At 44.9% G+C, this 14,531-nt stretch overlaps 1 protein-coding gene across 11 annotated transcripts in view; it reads left to right on the top strand.

Moving 5' to 3' along the window:
- The window catches only part of grip1 (glutamate receptor interacting protein 1), a 36,144-nt gene that overhangs the window by 16,792 nt on the left and 4,821 nt on the right, over nucleotides 1-14,531 (top strand). For 2 of the 11 annotated variants that reach the window (XM_069519810.1, XM_069519805.1), the window contains exons 2-26: nucleotides 4,045-4,125; nucleotides 5,123-5,258; nucleotides 5,499-5,644; nucleotides 5,994-6,077; nucleotides 6,154-6,229; nucleotides 6,496-6,641; nucleotides 6,784-6,931; nucleotides 7,150-7,319; nucleotides 7,732-7,869; nucleotides 7,964-8,113; nucleotides 8,248-8,434; nucleotides 8,632-8,777; nucleotides 9,320-9,400; nucleotides 9,568-9,637; nucleotides 9,998-10,143; nucleotides 10,281-10,425; nucleotides 11,184-11,323; nucleotides 11,486-11,689; nucleotides 11,934-12,087; nucleotides 12,421-12,459; nucleotides 12,704-12,815; nucleotides 13,130-13,162; nucleotides 13,923-14,033; nucleotides 14,136-14,252; nucleotides 14,343-14,489. In XM_069519810.1, coding sequence (XP_069375911.1) covers nucleotides 4,045-4,125; nucleotides 5,123-5,258; nucleotides 5,499-5,644; nucleotides 5,994-6,077; nucleotides 6,154-6,229; nucleotides 6,496-6,641; nucleotides 6,784-6,931; nucleotides 7,150-7,319; nucleotides 7,732-7,869; nucleotides 7,964-8,113; nucleotides 8,248-8,434; nucleotides 8,632-8,777; nucleotides 9,320-9,400; nucleotides 9,568-9,637; nucleotides 9,998-10,143; nucleotides 10,281-10,425; nucleotides 11,184-11,323; nucleotides 11,486-11,689; nucleotides 11,934-12,087; nucleotides 12,421-12,459; nucleotides 12,704-12,815; nucleotides 13,130-13,162; nucleotides 13,923-14,033; nucleotides 14,136-14,252; nucleotides 14,343-14,489 — 3,107 coding nt within the window. Of the gene's footprint in view, nucleotides 1-1,556; nucleotides 1,829-4,044; nucleotides 4,126-5,122; nucleotides 5,259-5,498; nucleotides 5,645-5,993; nucleotides 6,078-6,153; nucleotides 6,230-6,495; nucleotides 6,642-6,783; nucleotides 6,932-7,149; nucleotides 7,320-7,731; nucleotides 7,870-7,963; nucleotides 8,114-8,247; nucleotides 8,435-8,631; nucleotides 8,778-9,319; nucleotides 9,401-9,567; nucleotides 9,638-9,997; nucleotides 10,144-10,280; nucleotides 10,426-11,183; nucleotides 11,324-11,485; nucleotides 11,690-11,933; nucleotides 12,088-12,420; nucleotides 12,460-12,703; nucleotides 12,816-13,129; nucleotides 13,163-13,922; nucleotides 14,034-14,135; nucleotides 14,253-14,342; nucleotides 14,490-14,531 lie in introns of those variants that run through there. The other 9 variants (XM_069519808.1, XM_069519812.1, XM_069519814.1 and 6 more) reach the window with 9 other exon arrangements.

Genomic DNA, 14,531 nt, shown 5'->3' with positions numbered 1-14,531 from the left:
TTTGACACATTTTTAATTCAAGAGAAACATCCCAGTTAATTAGAAGTAGTTTTAGTTGTATTACCAGGAGAAGTGAGAGTAGTAGTAGTAGTAGTAGCAGTTTTAGTAACTGCTGTTGAAGTTGCGTTTGGAGTATTTTTTTTGTTATCAGCAGCAGTAATAATAATAGCAGTAGTAGTTGTAGTAGTGATAGTAATAGTAGTATTTATCGTAGCTGTTGTTGTCAATGATGGTTTATTTTTTAAAGTTAAATAGTACTGGTAGTAGTAATATTACTAGTAATAATGTTGCAGTTCTAGACGTTCTTTTAGCTTTTTGGTAGTATTACCAGCTGCAGTATTTGCTGAAGCAGCAGTAGTACTCATAGTTATAGCAGTATTTGTATTTAATGATGGTTTATTTTTGGAAACCTCAGCAGCAGATATTAGCAGTAGTAGTATTTGTTGTAGTAGTTACTGCTGATGTTAGGGGTATTTTCGACTGTTTTTGTAGTATTAGCAGCAGTAGTAGTAGTAGTAGTAGTAATAGTTAAGAGGGAAACGTGATGACAGTAAATGTCAGTACATTGTGCTGCCATGTTGTCTCCAGCAGGGGGCGTGGTAGTCTCTCAGTGGAGCGGTGGCCTGTGTGACCAGGAGGGGGCAGCACACCTCAGTCCAGATCAGAGAACAAGACGTTACTACAGAGTGACGTCAGAGAGGAGAGGCGGTCGAGAGAGAGAGAGAGAGAGAGAGAGCTGCAGACATGATGACGTCACTAATCCACAATAATCACACATGTCTGACCACTTCCCGCAGGACACGCCCCCTCCACTGTCAGCCAGTCACGTCACAGGAAACACACCTGCTGGGTTCCCATTGGCTGAAACAGTAAAGTTACTGTGATAACTTGTATTTATACTAAAATAAATACTATAATAAATACTATTACATCTGACATACATTCAGTTTTCCTTCCATCCTTCCTCCCTTCAGTTTCCTTCATCACTCCATCTCTTCCTTTACTTTCTCTTCCCGTCAACTTATTTTCTTAATTGTTTCCCTTCTTCGTTCACTTCATCCCTTGTCCTCTGTCCCTATCCTTCCATACTTCACTTCTTTCCCCCTCATCACTCTTTTATGAATCCTACTCTTATATCATCCACCATCTCTCTCTCTCTCTCTCTCTCTCTCTCTCCCTCTGTCATTCTCTCTCTCTCTCTCCCCATCATCCATCCATCCATTCTACCCTCTCTCTCTTTCTCCATCATCCATCCCCCTGCCTCCATCCACCCATCTCTCTCTCTCTCTCTCTATCTCTGTATATATATATATATATATCTTTCCATCATCCTTCCATCCATGCTTCCCTTATTTTCTCCTTCAATCCCTCCCTTCACCCATCCATCCCCATCCCTCTGTCCACCCCCCTTTACCACCTCCATTATCCCTCCATCCAGCTGCAGAGAAACACATTACAAATCAGTGGAGAGATACAGCTCCCTCCTCCTCCTCCTCCTCTTCATCCTCTAATCTGCGCAGACTCTACCTCCCCCCTCCCCCTTTCCTCCATCCCTCCCTCCTCCTCTGCTGCCTCATTTTATGGAGCAGCTTCACATCTGCAGCGCTCTCTCTCCTCCTCCATCATGGCTCCTGTTTGAGGAGGTCGTCCGTCCATCACTCCGTCGCTCACAGAGGAGGAGAAGGGAGGAGGAGGAGGAGGAAGAGGTGTAGTTTGTGGAGGCTGCATCTGCATGGCGCTGGGGGGGGAGGCGACGCTCGGCTCGGCTTCACCATGATCGCCGTGTCGTTTAAATGTCGCTGCCAGATCCTGCGCAGGGTGAACAAAGGTAGAGCGACACAGACGAACACTGGGGGGGAGAGAGAGAGAGAGAGAGTGGATGTGTGTGATGGAGGGCTTAGCATGTTTGCATGTGGGACATACGTGTGTGTGTGTCTGTGTGTGTGTGTGTGTTTGTCTGCACGGTCGAACGACATTTGGTTCAATGTCTGCAACATTGAAAATAGAGAGAGAGCAGGGTGTTTATGACCAGAGCCAGCTGTGTGTGTGTGTGTTTGTGTGTGTGTGTGTGTGTGTGTGTGTGTGTGTGTGTGTTTGGATAAGAGACCTTCAGAGAGAGCATCTTATTTTCATGAATGTAATATTGAAGGTGTGTGTTATCAAGGACGAGCACAGAAGAGAGAGAGAGGTTTTTATTCTAAGGTTGTGATCAACGTCTGCTTCAGTTCGAAGCTTCGTGTGTTTGTGACGCGATCGTAGAAGTTTTCAGATTCTTAAGTTATCTTACTTTTATGGATTAATGAAAAAATAAATCTGTTGAAACAATTCTGTGTGTCCTGATAACATTTACTTTGGAAAACACATCGAAATAAAAGTTAAATTAACAACAGTTGATAAAACCAGATCAGGTCGAACATGTTCTAACTTTACGTTGTATTTGAAATTGTAATAAGTGGAACAAAATAAACTCAGACAGGGTTTCGAGGGAAGTTTTTCAAAGTAAAGATAATTTCTTCTTATTTGATTATTAGATTATTTATGTGATTTAAAACAGTGAAGCTTGAACCTGAGATCGATGATGTTTTAGAGACACAATCGCCTGAAAGACACAAAATGACTTCAAACAACTTCTTATTTTACTTGTAGTTTTTTTCGGTCTCTTTTTGGTCGTTTTGTGTTTTACTGTGGTCATTGTCTGTCTTTATGATGATGTCTCTTCTTACTGTGGCACTTTTTAATCATTGTTCTCGTTCTGTGTGTCGTGTTTTAGTCATTTAGTGTTTTATTTAGGTAGTTCTTTGGAATAGTTTTCCTTTTTGTTGTCATTTCGTGTTATTGTCGTCGTCTGTGTGTTTTTCATTGCTCTAAGAATAACTGTCAGAATATAAAAGACAGAGTTAAATCAATAATGGAGATTAATAAAAATTACATCTGAATTATTCAAGTCATCTGTAGTGAAAATGATGCGTTACAGATCTGATAACAGACAGGAAACAGATGTTGCTGATGTCGTTAAACAAACGTCTGAACGATGTAAAGTTTTCAGTCATTTTCCCGCGATACGATCACAGGAGACATTTAAATCTGATCTGAAGAATATTTGAATTTACTTCACTTGTTTATTTGCAAATTCAATTTTAACGGTTAAGTCTCAGTTAACTTTCCTGGAAAATAGATTTTTACTGTTGCTGTTACTTTTCTCGCCTGTAGGTGGCACCGGTTGTCAACTGAAATAACAGTAACCATCTAAACATATATTTAACGTTTACTTTGATTTTTTTTTTTTTAGTGTGGTTTGTGTCCAATCTGCTAACATGGTGGGGAGGGGCATTTTAACCTATACTGCAGAACACCACCAGGGGGTGATGGAGACATTTTGGCCTCACTTGAGCTTTCATGTCGTCCATCTTTATTCACTGTAGCTTTAACACTTAAAATGAAAACTCAATAACAGGAGCTGAAAGTGTTTATACTTCATATAACATCCAGTACACAGTACGTAGTATTATATATATACTGTGTGTGTGTGTGTGTGTGTGTGTGTGTGTGTGTGTGTGTGTGTGTGTGTGTGTGTGTGTGTTGTCGTCGGAGAGAAGAGAGAAGAAGAAGCTGCTGTCCTACATCTGGAGGTGGAGGAGGAGGCTCAGCTTTCATCTTCATTTAGCTATGGTGTGTGTGTGTGTGTGTGTGTGTGTGTGTGTGTGTGTGTGTGTGTGTGTGTGTGTGTGTGTGTTCAAAGCTCCATTGTGTTTCTGAGCTGCTCGGCTGCTGGAACCAAACAGAGGAGAAAGATCTGGAGCAGATTAGAATAAACGAGAGACCGAATAAAATGGATCCATGAAATAGAATCAAACCGAACAAAGTAGGACGAAGCAACACAAACTGATTCTGTGTCGTCGGCTCAGCTGCACTTTAACGTTGACTGAGCCTAAACTCAAACCTGCTCTTACCTGGAGAAACAACCTGCAGGGGGCGCTGTTTGTGAGGTCACACTGTGTGTTTCTGTGTGTCGTTAGTAACACGTGTGGCTTGTTTGTGTTTCAGATGAGGGGCCGTACACCAAACACTCCACCGGGTCCAGACCTCCAGACGGAGCGCTGGCCATCAGGAGGCAGAGTATCCCGGGTGAGTTCATCGTCTCCTCGCTCTGACTCCTCGCTCTGACTCCTGTCTGTGACTCCTGTCTGTGACTCCGCCTGCAGAGTCGACAGATAACAGAGTGTGTGCTGAAGTTTTCTATCTGTGACCTGCACTCGCTGTTTATCTCCTCACACCTGGAGCCGGTGGCTTATTTATAACTTTTATCTGAACTCGACAAACAGAACGAAGTGAAGCTGAAACCCACGAGGAGACAGTGAGATAACTGCGTCCCTGCTTCTGCTCTGGTTAATTCAAACCAAATGAAGTCACCCACAGAGTCACAGCTTCAGAAGCTCTGATCCTCCTCGTGGTTTCAAACCGACTGATTCTCTGCTGAACTCAGAGGCAGTTTTAGATTCGTAGTAAAATGTAAATTCATGTTGGACTCTGTTGTGCTTCATCTTCCCTCAGCGTAAATTGAACTTGTCAGTTTGTGAGGTTTCTCCTCCGTCGCGGCAGAAACTGGTTCATCTAACGTTTTGTTGTTTTCCGGGTCAAGATTTAATTTTCTTTCTCGGACAGTGACTCAGCGCTGGTGTTTCAGAAAAAGGTGAAAAGGACACGGTGAAGCCTCTGAGGAGAGACGAAGAGGACAGTGAAGGTCACGTCCAAAGATGAGATCCTTCGAGTGGAGAATCGTTCCTGATAAATATTCACTGATGTATTAAATAAGATCCGGCTCCGTGTTTTATCACCGGACGAGCTGTCACGTCGCGTCGCACCAGGCCTGCGCTGGAATGTCTCCTCTCTCAGTCTGTTTCTTCTGCTGCTGAATATTTCAGGTGTTTGATGAAATATAGATGTACGAGCAAACAGAAGATGACTTCACTTCCCTCCGTGTCGGGATTATTATTTTATTTCTCTGTACCGAGAGTCTGAGCAGGAAACTCTGAGGGTTGTGGAACCACAGTCGAGTTCTGCTGTAAAATGATTTCATGACAGAAAACGGTGTTGGATCATCGTCCTTCTTCTTGTGACGCAGATGAGTTCCGGGGCTGCTCGGTGGTGGAGCTGATGAAGAAGGAGGGGACAACGCTCGGACTGACGGTTTCAGGCGGCATCGACAAAGATGGGAAACCCCGGGTTTCAAACCTGCGGCAGGGAGGCATCGCGGCCCGGTAACGTGACACTTCCTGTTCTACTTGAGTCTTTTAGAATTCTTTTGTAGTTTTGTCCTGTTGCTCTTGTTGAGGATTGAGGACAGAGGATGTCCAACCTTGTTCAGCTTGAGACGAATTCTGAATTTGATTGATTGATCGATTCTGTTTAATTAAATTCTAATCTGTTTTTGGTTTTTGACCTGGTTCACGGTTTGTTTGATTTGAAAAAGATGGACTCTAACGTTTTGACTGTTTCAGGAGCGACCAGCTGAACGTGGGCGACTACATCCGCGCCGTGAACGGCATCAACCTCTCCAAGTTCAGACACGATGAAATCATCAGTCTGCTGAAGAACGTCGGGGAGCGGGTCGTCCTGGAGGTCGAGTACGAACTGCCGCCCGTCTGTGAGTACGAGTTACAGTAGCAGAACAGAGTTAGTGCACATGTAAACCTCAACTTTATTTATAAATGATGAACAGACAATTATAGTTATCTGATTTATTTGTGTGTATTAAATAATGAAACTCTAGAATTTGAAATATAGAACTCTTCTACATTAATTTCAGATTTTATGACCAAAGATGTGTGCGTATTAATTGTATTTTGAGTTTTTGACAAAAGACGAACTTTATACTCGACACGTGTGATAAGGACAAAAAGAACAAACACAGACAGTGAAGTTTGTGTCCAGAGGATTAAAGCTTCAGTGGCTCAGACGTGATGTTGACGTGTCGATGCCGTGGTGTGTTGCAGCCGTGCAGGGGTCAGGGGTCATGTTCAAGAACGTGGAAGTCACGCTGCACAAAGAAGGAAACAGCTTCGGCTTCGTCATCAGAGGTGAGTGTGTGTGTGTGTGTGTGTGTGTGTGTGTTTGTAAAATAAATACACATGAATACACGACTGTGTGTTGCAGGAGGGGCCCATGAAGACAGGAACAAGTCTCGTCCCATCGTCGTAACAACAATCAGGCAAGGTGGACCGGCCGACAGGTGAGTGACCTCTGAACACTTCGTCCACTGCTGAAAAGGTTTTTATAAATCTGATGGTTTATTTACAATCATGAGTTTCAGTAACTGAAAGTCTTGTTTTTATTCATGGAAAAAAATCACCAGCAATTTATTAAGATTTAAAAACAACATTGAGTAAAGTTCTTTATGAGATAGTTTAAATAAAATAAGAGGATTTTAGTAAATGAACAAAATCAGTAGCTTCGGTAAAAACTCAAATGTCCTCTTCTCTCTCTCTCTCCCTCTAGAGAAGGAACCGTCAAACCGGGCGATCGGTTGCTAAGCATCGACGGGATTCGTCTCCACGGCAGCACGCTATCGGAGGCCATGAGCATCCTGAAGCAGTGTGGACAGGAAGCTACGCTGCTGCTTGAGTATGACGTCTCAGTGATGGGTCAGTTCATTCAATCATTTAATCGATAATAAAACAGGACCGGGGGTGGAACCCTGTGGAACACCGTTAATGATTCACTCTGGAAATAAAGTCAGTGGATGAACCATGAATGATAATTGTTCATTTGTGTTTCTGTTGTCAGACTCGGTTGCCACGGCGTCAGGGCCGCTGCTCGTGGAGGTTGCCAAGGCGTCTGGTTCCAGTCTGGGCGTGGCTCTGTCCACCTCCATGTTCTGCAGCAAGCAGGTCATCATCATCGACAAGGTCAAACCAGCCAGTATAGCAGACAGGTACGTGACCTCTGACCACAAATAACACGAGTTCAACACCTGAAGGCAGCAAGTGTCATGTGGCCTGAATTTAAAATTATTTTATTGATGCAGTTGATGCATTGAGTTTCTTACCCATGTCATTGTGTGTGTGTGTGTGTGTGTGTGTGTGTGTGTGTGTGTGTGTGTGTGTGTGTGTGTGTGTGTGTGTGTGTGTGTGTTTGTGTGTGTGTGTGTAGGTGTGGTGCTCTTCATGCAGGAGATCACATTTTGTCTGTCGATGGGAAGTCGATGGAGTTTTGTTCTCTGGCTGAAGCCACTCAGCTGCTCTCTGCTTCCTGTCAGACTGTCCGCATGGAGATCCTGCCGCAACACCAGGCCCGACCGGCCCTGAACGCACCACAGCACGGTATAAACACACACACACTGGACACTGTGGGCCCTGAACGCACCACAGCACGGTATAAACACACACACACTGGACACTGTAGGCCCTGAACGCACCACAGCACGGTATAAACACACACACTGGACACTGTGGGCCCTGAACGCACCACAGCACGGTATAAACACACACACTGGACACTGTGGGCCCTGAACGCACCACAGCATGGTATAAACACACACACACTGGACACTGTGGGCCCTGAACACACCACAGCACGGTATAAACACACACACACACACCTATTGTGTCTATGAAAGATTACATTGATGAAATATAATCTTTTATAAAGCAGTGACCTCTAACCTTTGACCTTACCTTGTGTTGTAACCTAAACACCCCCCCCCCCTCTGTGTGTTTCTGTGCGTGCATGTAGTCAAGGTGCAGCGTAGTCCCCGCCCCCTCCCCTGGGAAACTGGAAACTCCGCCCCCATCCTTCCCCCCTACCACTACAACACGTACCACCCCGACCAATCAGCTACCAGATCGCACAACCGCCATGCAAACAACCCTCGTACGTCCACCTCTCTCTCTCTTTGAATGTGATGTTTTATTTTGAAAGAGACCTCCACTCATCTCTCTCTCTCCCTCTCTCTCTCTCTCTGTAGCTCTCAGCCACTCGTTCTCTCCTGGCTCCATGTCAGCCTATAGTCTCTCGTCCCTCAACATGAGCACGCTGCCCCGGAACATGTATCCCACGAGTCCACGGGGCACGTTGATGAGGAGGAAAGCCAAGAAGAAGGACTTCAAGAGCTCACGTGAGTCTGACCTCTGACCTCGAGCGTTTAGTTTGTCGTGATACGTTGACGGCGAAAATCATTTCGTGAATTCAAGTAGACGTGGTGTTGAACTCAGAGCCTCATCACCCCGTCCTCTTCTCCGTCTCCGTCAGTGTCTCTTGCGTCCAGCACCGTGGGGCTCGCTGGGCAGGTCGTCCACACGGAGACCACGGAGGTGGCGTTAATAGGCGACGGCATCATGGGCTTCGGCCTGCAGCTGCAGGGCGGAGTGTTCGCCACGGAAACGTTGTCCTCGCCTCCGCTCATCGCTTACATCGACCCCGACAGCCCCGCAGAGAGGTAACACACACTCAATATTCATAATAGATAAAACACATATATATAATATATGGATATAATATTACAGCTTCATCTTTTTAAATGTTTATGTATTTTTCTAAAATATTTGTATCGACATGTGTTGAGTGTTTTTATCTGTTATTATTATTTTCTCGTTTTGTCGTTGTTTACATTTGTTTGATGTGTTTGTGTCGTAGGTGCGGCATCCTGCAGATTGGAGACAGGATTCTGTCCATAAATGGAGTTCCTACTGAAGACTCCACCCTGGAGGAAACCAATCAGCTGCTCAGAGACTCGTCCATCACTGCTCAGCTCACACTGGAGATCGAGTTCGACGTGGCCGGTACACACACACACACACACACACACACACACACACACACACACACACACACACACACACACACACACACTCACAGATGACACTTTTTGAACTTCAGATATTAATTTATGGATCTAAAATAAACCTGATATTTCTCAGTGTTTGTAATTTCTTGCAGATCCAAATATAAATCTGGATCTCAGTTGATCTCGTGTGATGTCTCATATAAATATACGTGTTTAACAAACATGTTTAATATTGTTGCAGGTTCAGTTTGTGAGACGTAGTGACATCTAGTGGTGAAGTTACACATTGCAGTCAACTGAACGCCTCCCCTCTCCTTCACTGAATGAAAAACAAGTGGAAAATTATTTCAGCAGAAATGTGATGAATACAGAAAAAAACTAGTCAGTGACGTCGCCTGACAAACAAACAGGAGAGATCATGAAGATTTGAACATGAACATCGATGAGACAAGTGTTGATTTTCCTGTTTGACAGTGAACGTCGTCTCTCTCTCTCTCTCTCTCTCTCTCTCTCTCTCTCTCGCTCTCTCTCTCTCAGAGTCGGTCATCCCGAGTTCTGGCACGTTCCACGTGAAGCTGCCAAAGAAACCGGGGGTGGAGCTGGGAATCACCATCAGCTGTGAGTTAAAAACTAAAACACTCCTCAGTTTCCTCTTCGTCTCACTGACGAGTTCAGTTTGTTTCACTGGGACTTTTTACGAGTCTGGAAAAAACACGTGCACTCAAAGTGAACTGGTGACAAACATTGATTCTAGCTTCAGCTCGATGTTTCTTATCTGTGTGCAGCTCCGTCCAACAGGAAACCAGGTGATCCACTGATCATCTCTGACATCAAGAAAGGCAGTGTCGCACACAGGTACACACACACACACACACACACACACACACACACACACACATGACCTATAAACTGCACACACACGCTACAGAATGTGACGGTAGAATAAACTCACATTAAAGTGTCAGATGTGTTGAAGCTCAGTCAGCTGTCTGTAGGCGGCTGGTTAATTAGGCTAACGGACCTGTGTGTGTGTGTGTGTGTGTGTGTGTGTGTGTGTGTGTGTGTTTTATAGGTCATGTGTGTTGGGGTGTGTGAAGCAGAAAATGTGACTCAAAGAGCTTCAGTCACCAGCGAAGAGCATCTGTTCACTGTGACTCAGTTTGAACAGACTCAGCTTCATCACATCCTGTATTCAGTTTCCCTCTTTGTTTTCAGGACGGGGACGTTGGAGCTCGGAGACAAGCTGCTGGCCATCGATAACATCCGTGTCGAGAGCTGCTCGATGGAGGAGGCCGTTCAGATCCTGCAGCAGTGTGAGGAACTCGTCAAACTCAAGATCCGCAAAGACGAAGACAACTCAGGTTTTATTTCTCAACGTTTCTTTCCCGCTGAATTCACTGCATTTATCATTACTTACTTATTTCCTTCTTCACCTGTGTCGTCATCTCAGGTTTACAGTTCTTCACCTGTTGAATGGATCTTTATTTACATGTTTCAGACGAACAGGAAGTGTCCGGCACCATCATCTACACTGTGGAGCTGCAGAGGTACGGTGGCCCGCTGGGAATCACCATCTCTGGCACCGAGGAGCCGTTCGACCCCATCATCATCTCCTCGCTGAGTAAGGGCGGGCTGGCCGAGAGGTAACCACTATACTAAACATTTAAATTAATAAATAACTTGAACAATCGAAAAATAAAGCAAACAGGTTTGTTTTAAAAGACAGAGCGAGGAAGTAGATTGTAAATAACAGAATATGATGAAGACAGTGACAAATTAAAACAACAACAACAACATCTATAAAACATAATGCAACTGTCCATATGTGAATATTTGTTGCTTTTCTATTTCATTTATTAACAGTGAAGTTAATACTTTGGTTTCCTGACTCTTTATCCAAATAGTTGTTTAATAAATTGTTTTTCACAAAGCAGAGTCACGCATCGTTACTTCACATCCGATAAATAACAATAAATGATATTAAATTAAAGAAAGTGAAAAGTCACAGAGTCAGTTTTCCTGTAAAGACTCAACAGACGCTGCAGAACTTAAATCAAGAAGATTTAATAAAGCTGAACATTTAGAGTCAACACTGATTTGATTTATCGCTGAAACAAACTGAGTCTGTGTTTCTGTGAAACGTTCAAGAGATGAATCATTACAGATGTGACAGATGTGCTTAGATCAGCCTGAAGAGGAGAAGGTCGCCCTCTGCTGCTCATAATAAATAATACAACTTCATTCAACTCGTACATCATGTTTTATTCTCCATCGATTTATTTTTATCACAGTAAATATCTTTTATATTAGACTGTGTTTATAGAATCTGAATTTTAGCATATTAAATAAATAAATAAAGATATATAATATATATATGTGTGTGTGTGTGTGTGTGTGTTAGGACTGGTGCGATCCACGTGGGCGATCGTATCCTGGCGATCAACAGCAGCAGCCTGAAGGGGAAACCTCTGAGTGAAGCCATCAGTCTGCTGCAGCAGGCGGGCGAGACGGTGACGCTGAAGATCAAGAAGCAGGGCGAGCGTACGTGTGCTCACACTCACACACACACACACACACACACACACACACACAAAAACACTCACACACAAACTATCCATTCTATTAAATTATATTGACGCAACAGTGACTTTGAAGAGTTTTTAAAGACCACAGGTAAAAAATAAACTTTATGTTTTCTTAAAGTGTCGAGTCCGAAGTCGTGCGTGATTGGTCCAGGCATGGGCTTGGGGGTGGGGCTCAGTCAGGAGAACCAGGACGGGGAGGAGGAGCCTGTCATCATGGTTGTGCCTCCATCGAGCCAGAGAGCGTTCAGCACTTTACCGTCCGTCGACAGCGCCGTGGAGTCGTGGGACGGATCCAACATGGACAGTAGCTTCACCTCGCCGGGTAGGAGCCTGACCTCTGACCCCTGGGCTTCGTCCTCAAATCAGGACTTTTTTTAATACTGAAAATAAATGAATAAAGTATTTTTTGGTTCATTGGTTCATCAGTTGTCTGATGATGGGCCCTCGGGTTTAGACCCCTCACACTCAAGGTGTCCTTTTGTTCCTGTTTGTTTTTTGTCTGAACTCTAGAGAAACGAGTTCCAGTGTAAAGCAACACATGAATTATTTTCTTGGTTTGTTTGCAGCTCCACCGTTTCAGTCGTCTCCGTACACTTTCCACGAGTGGCGCAATGCCAAGACGATCAACAGCCAATCATCGTCCTCGACTCGCCAGCGAGCCAATCCGCTGTCAGATCTGGGCCTGAGTGACGACGACTGGGACCGCCCACCACTCGGAGGGTGAGAGAGACAGAGACAGAAAACTTAAATTCATAGTGAGGTGTTTGAAATGATTATTGAAGACAAAGAAAACCTGTGGAAATATAATAATTATATGAGGATGAACCTTGAAACTAGGAAGCTTCAAACAGTAACAGGATTGAACTGAAATCACAGATTTGTTTCCTGTTTACAACAATCGAGGATCAACCTGCAGAACGTGATTCAAAACATCGTCCAGATGTCCACAGCTGCTTCTCACACCACTTTAGCATGTTAGCATTTCTTATTCCAATCAGTGGCGGTTGCTAGCGGGGAGCTAACACCGTAACAGCAGTGTGTCTCTGTCTGCAGAGCCTGTAACCTGCCCAGCGGTCTAATCACTGACAGCAGGTATCACACTGATCTTTGACCTTTAACCCCCCCCCCCCCACACAGTCCTGTCTGACCTCCAGCCGACCCCTCACCTGGTGACCTTCGACCCCCGCCACACTGACACATACACCAGATGGACGTGTATGTTGTCAGCTCCCGCCCACTCTCTCACCAGCATGACCTGTCCGTCACCAGCCTCCTCACTGTGTGTGTGTGTCTGGTTGTTCTCTCTGATTGGCTGACCCGTCACATTCTCCTCCAGGTTCACCGTGGGGCATGATGGGACGGAACCGGACCAGGAGGAGAACTTCTGGTCTCAGGCTCTGGAGGATCTGGAGACGTGCGGACAGAGCGGCATCCTCAGGGAGCTGGAGGTGAGTGGCTCCGTCAACAAAAGTCAAAATGTCTCAAATGTGCGAATCAGTCGTACAAAAACTTTACGAACTAAATGTTACGAACTGGACCTTTAAATCCATTAAGACGTAAAACAACACGATGATTTCTTTCTAAAGACAGATATTGAATTCCGGCCCAGCTGTTCACAGCAGCAGTAATGTCAGTAGTAAAAGTAGCAGCAGCAGTTTTAGTGTGAACTTTTCTAGCTGCTAAATGTTTTTATGTTGTTTGGAACTGCAGCAGTTAATATTAGTGACTGAGCTGAAAAGACAAATGACTCCTTCTCTTCCAGGAGACTGATCAGGAGACGCACCTCCTCGCTCTGGTATCCTCCTCCTCCTCCTCCTCCTCTCCACTAACTCTCCTCTGTCCTCTTCTCTCTGTAACTGGACATTTTCTTCTAGCATCATCAAACGTCCAACATGTTATCTGTTTTTTGAATGTGACTCTAACCGCACCCCCAGCAGCAAGCTACCGACCATGGTGACGTTATTGTGACATCTTAGTGACATCACCCAGCTTCTGGCCAATCATGTGGCAGAGTCATGTTGCACCAGGCATGGCAGTTTGAGCAAGGCATGCTGGGAGAGCTTGTGCAAGGCCTGATGGGTAGTTTGTCTTGCCCGTCTTGAAGCAGATCTGTCAGTCATGCATGCGTCTGATGAGTCCTTGATTCTGATTGGCTGAGGAGTGACCGTCTGTTGAGTGACGTGAAAAAATGAGGTAGAATCTCAGTAGAAACGAGAGCAGGTTCAATAGAAACAGATTCTTCAGATAAAAAGAAGCAGAATCAGATCCTGAACATTACAGAATCAGCAGAAGATCATCAGAGGAGCAGAGTAGAGCCTCAGATCAGATCCTGAAAGTAGATCTAGTCCTCAGAAACTTTCCACATCTGCAAAAACAGATGTCGGTAGAACGACAGTAGAATCTGTCACAGTAGAAACCTGTGCTGGTGTGATCGTGCCAGCTGGGGTCAGAGGTCGTCACCATGTTTTTATTGGATCCAAGAGAGAATTCTTCACAAGCTGTTTCTGATTGAATGGTTCTGATTCACTGTTTTTTCTCTGATTGGCTGTCTCCAGGCAACCATCATGTCGGGCTCCACCCTCAGCCTGAACCATGACCCCACCCCCCTGCGCAGCACTCTGGGACGCCAGGCGAGTTTTCAGGAGCGCAGCAGCACCCGACCCCAGGTTACTCTCACTCAGACTGTTCGACTAAACCTGTCACATCATAGAAGTATTTCTGTTTGTGTGTTTAACATTTTTAAGAATTATTCCTGTCAACCTTCCCAGGTGACCCCTCGGTCCAACACCTTACCCTCTGACCCCCAACGCCGAGCCTTTGCCATGAGGAAGATGAGGCAGGAAGTCAATGAGATCCTAAACCAGAACCCTGTGGAACTCCATAAGGTGAACATTGATCACTGACAACCACACGTCGCCATGACAACACGGTAATCCACAGGTTCTGATCCTAACAGAGAGTGTTTATATTTGCAGTTGACTCTGGACAAAAACTCGGACCTGGAGGACTTTGGTTTCAGTGTTTCTGATGGTTTGTTGGACCGTGGCGTCTACGTTAACAACATTCGAACTGGGGGTCCGGCGGAGCGGGGTGGCCTCCGAGCCTATGACCGAATATTACAGGTACAAAAACCTGGTGGATATGTCATGGTGATAAACCTAGAC

This window comes from Paralichthys olivaceus, chromosome 23 (assembly GCF_024713975.1).
Source record: "Paralichthys olivaceus isolate ysfri-2021 chromosome 23, ASM2471397v2, whole genome shotgun sequence".
NCBI lineage: Eukaryota > Metazoa > Chordata > Actinopteri > Pleuronectiformes > Paralichthyidae > Paralichthys > Paralichthys olivaceus.
This window is presented reverse-complemented; position numbering and strand designations above follow the sequence as displayed.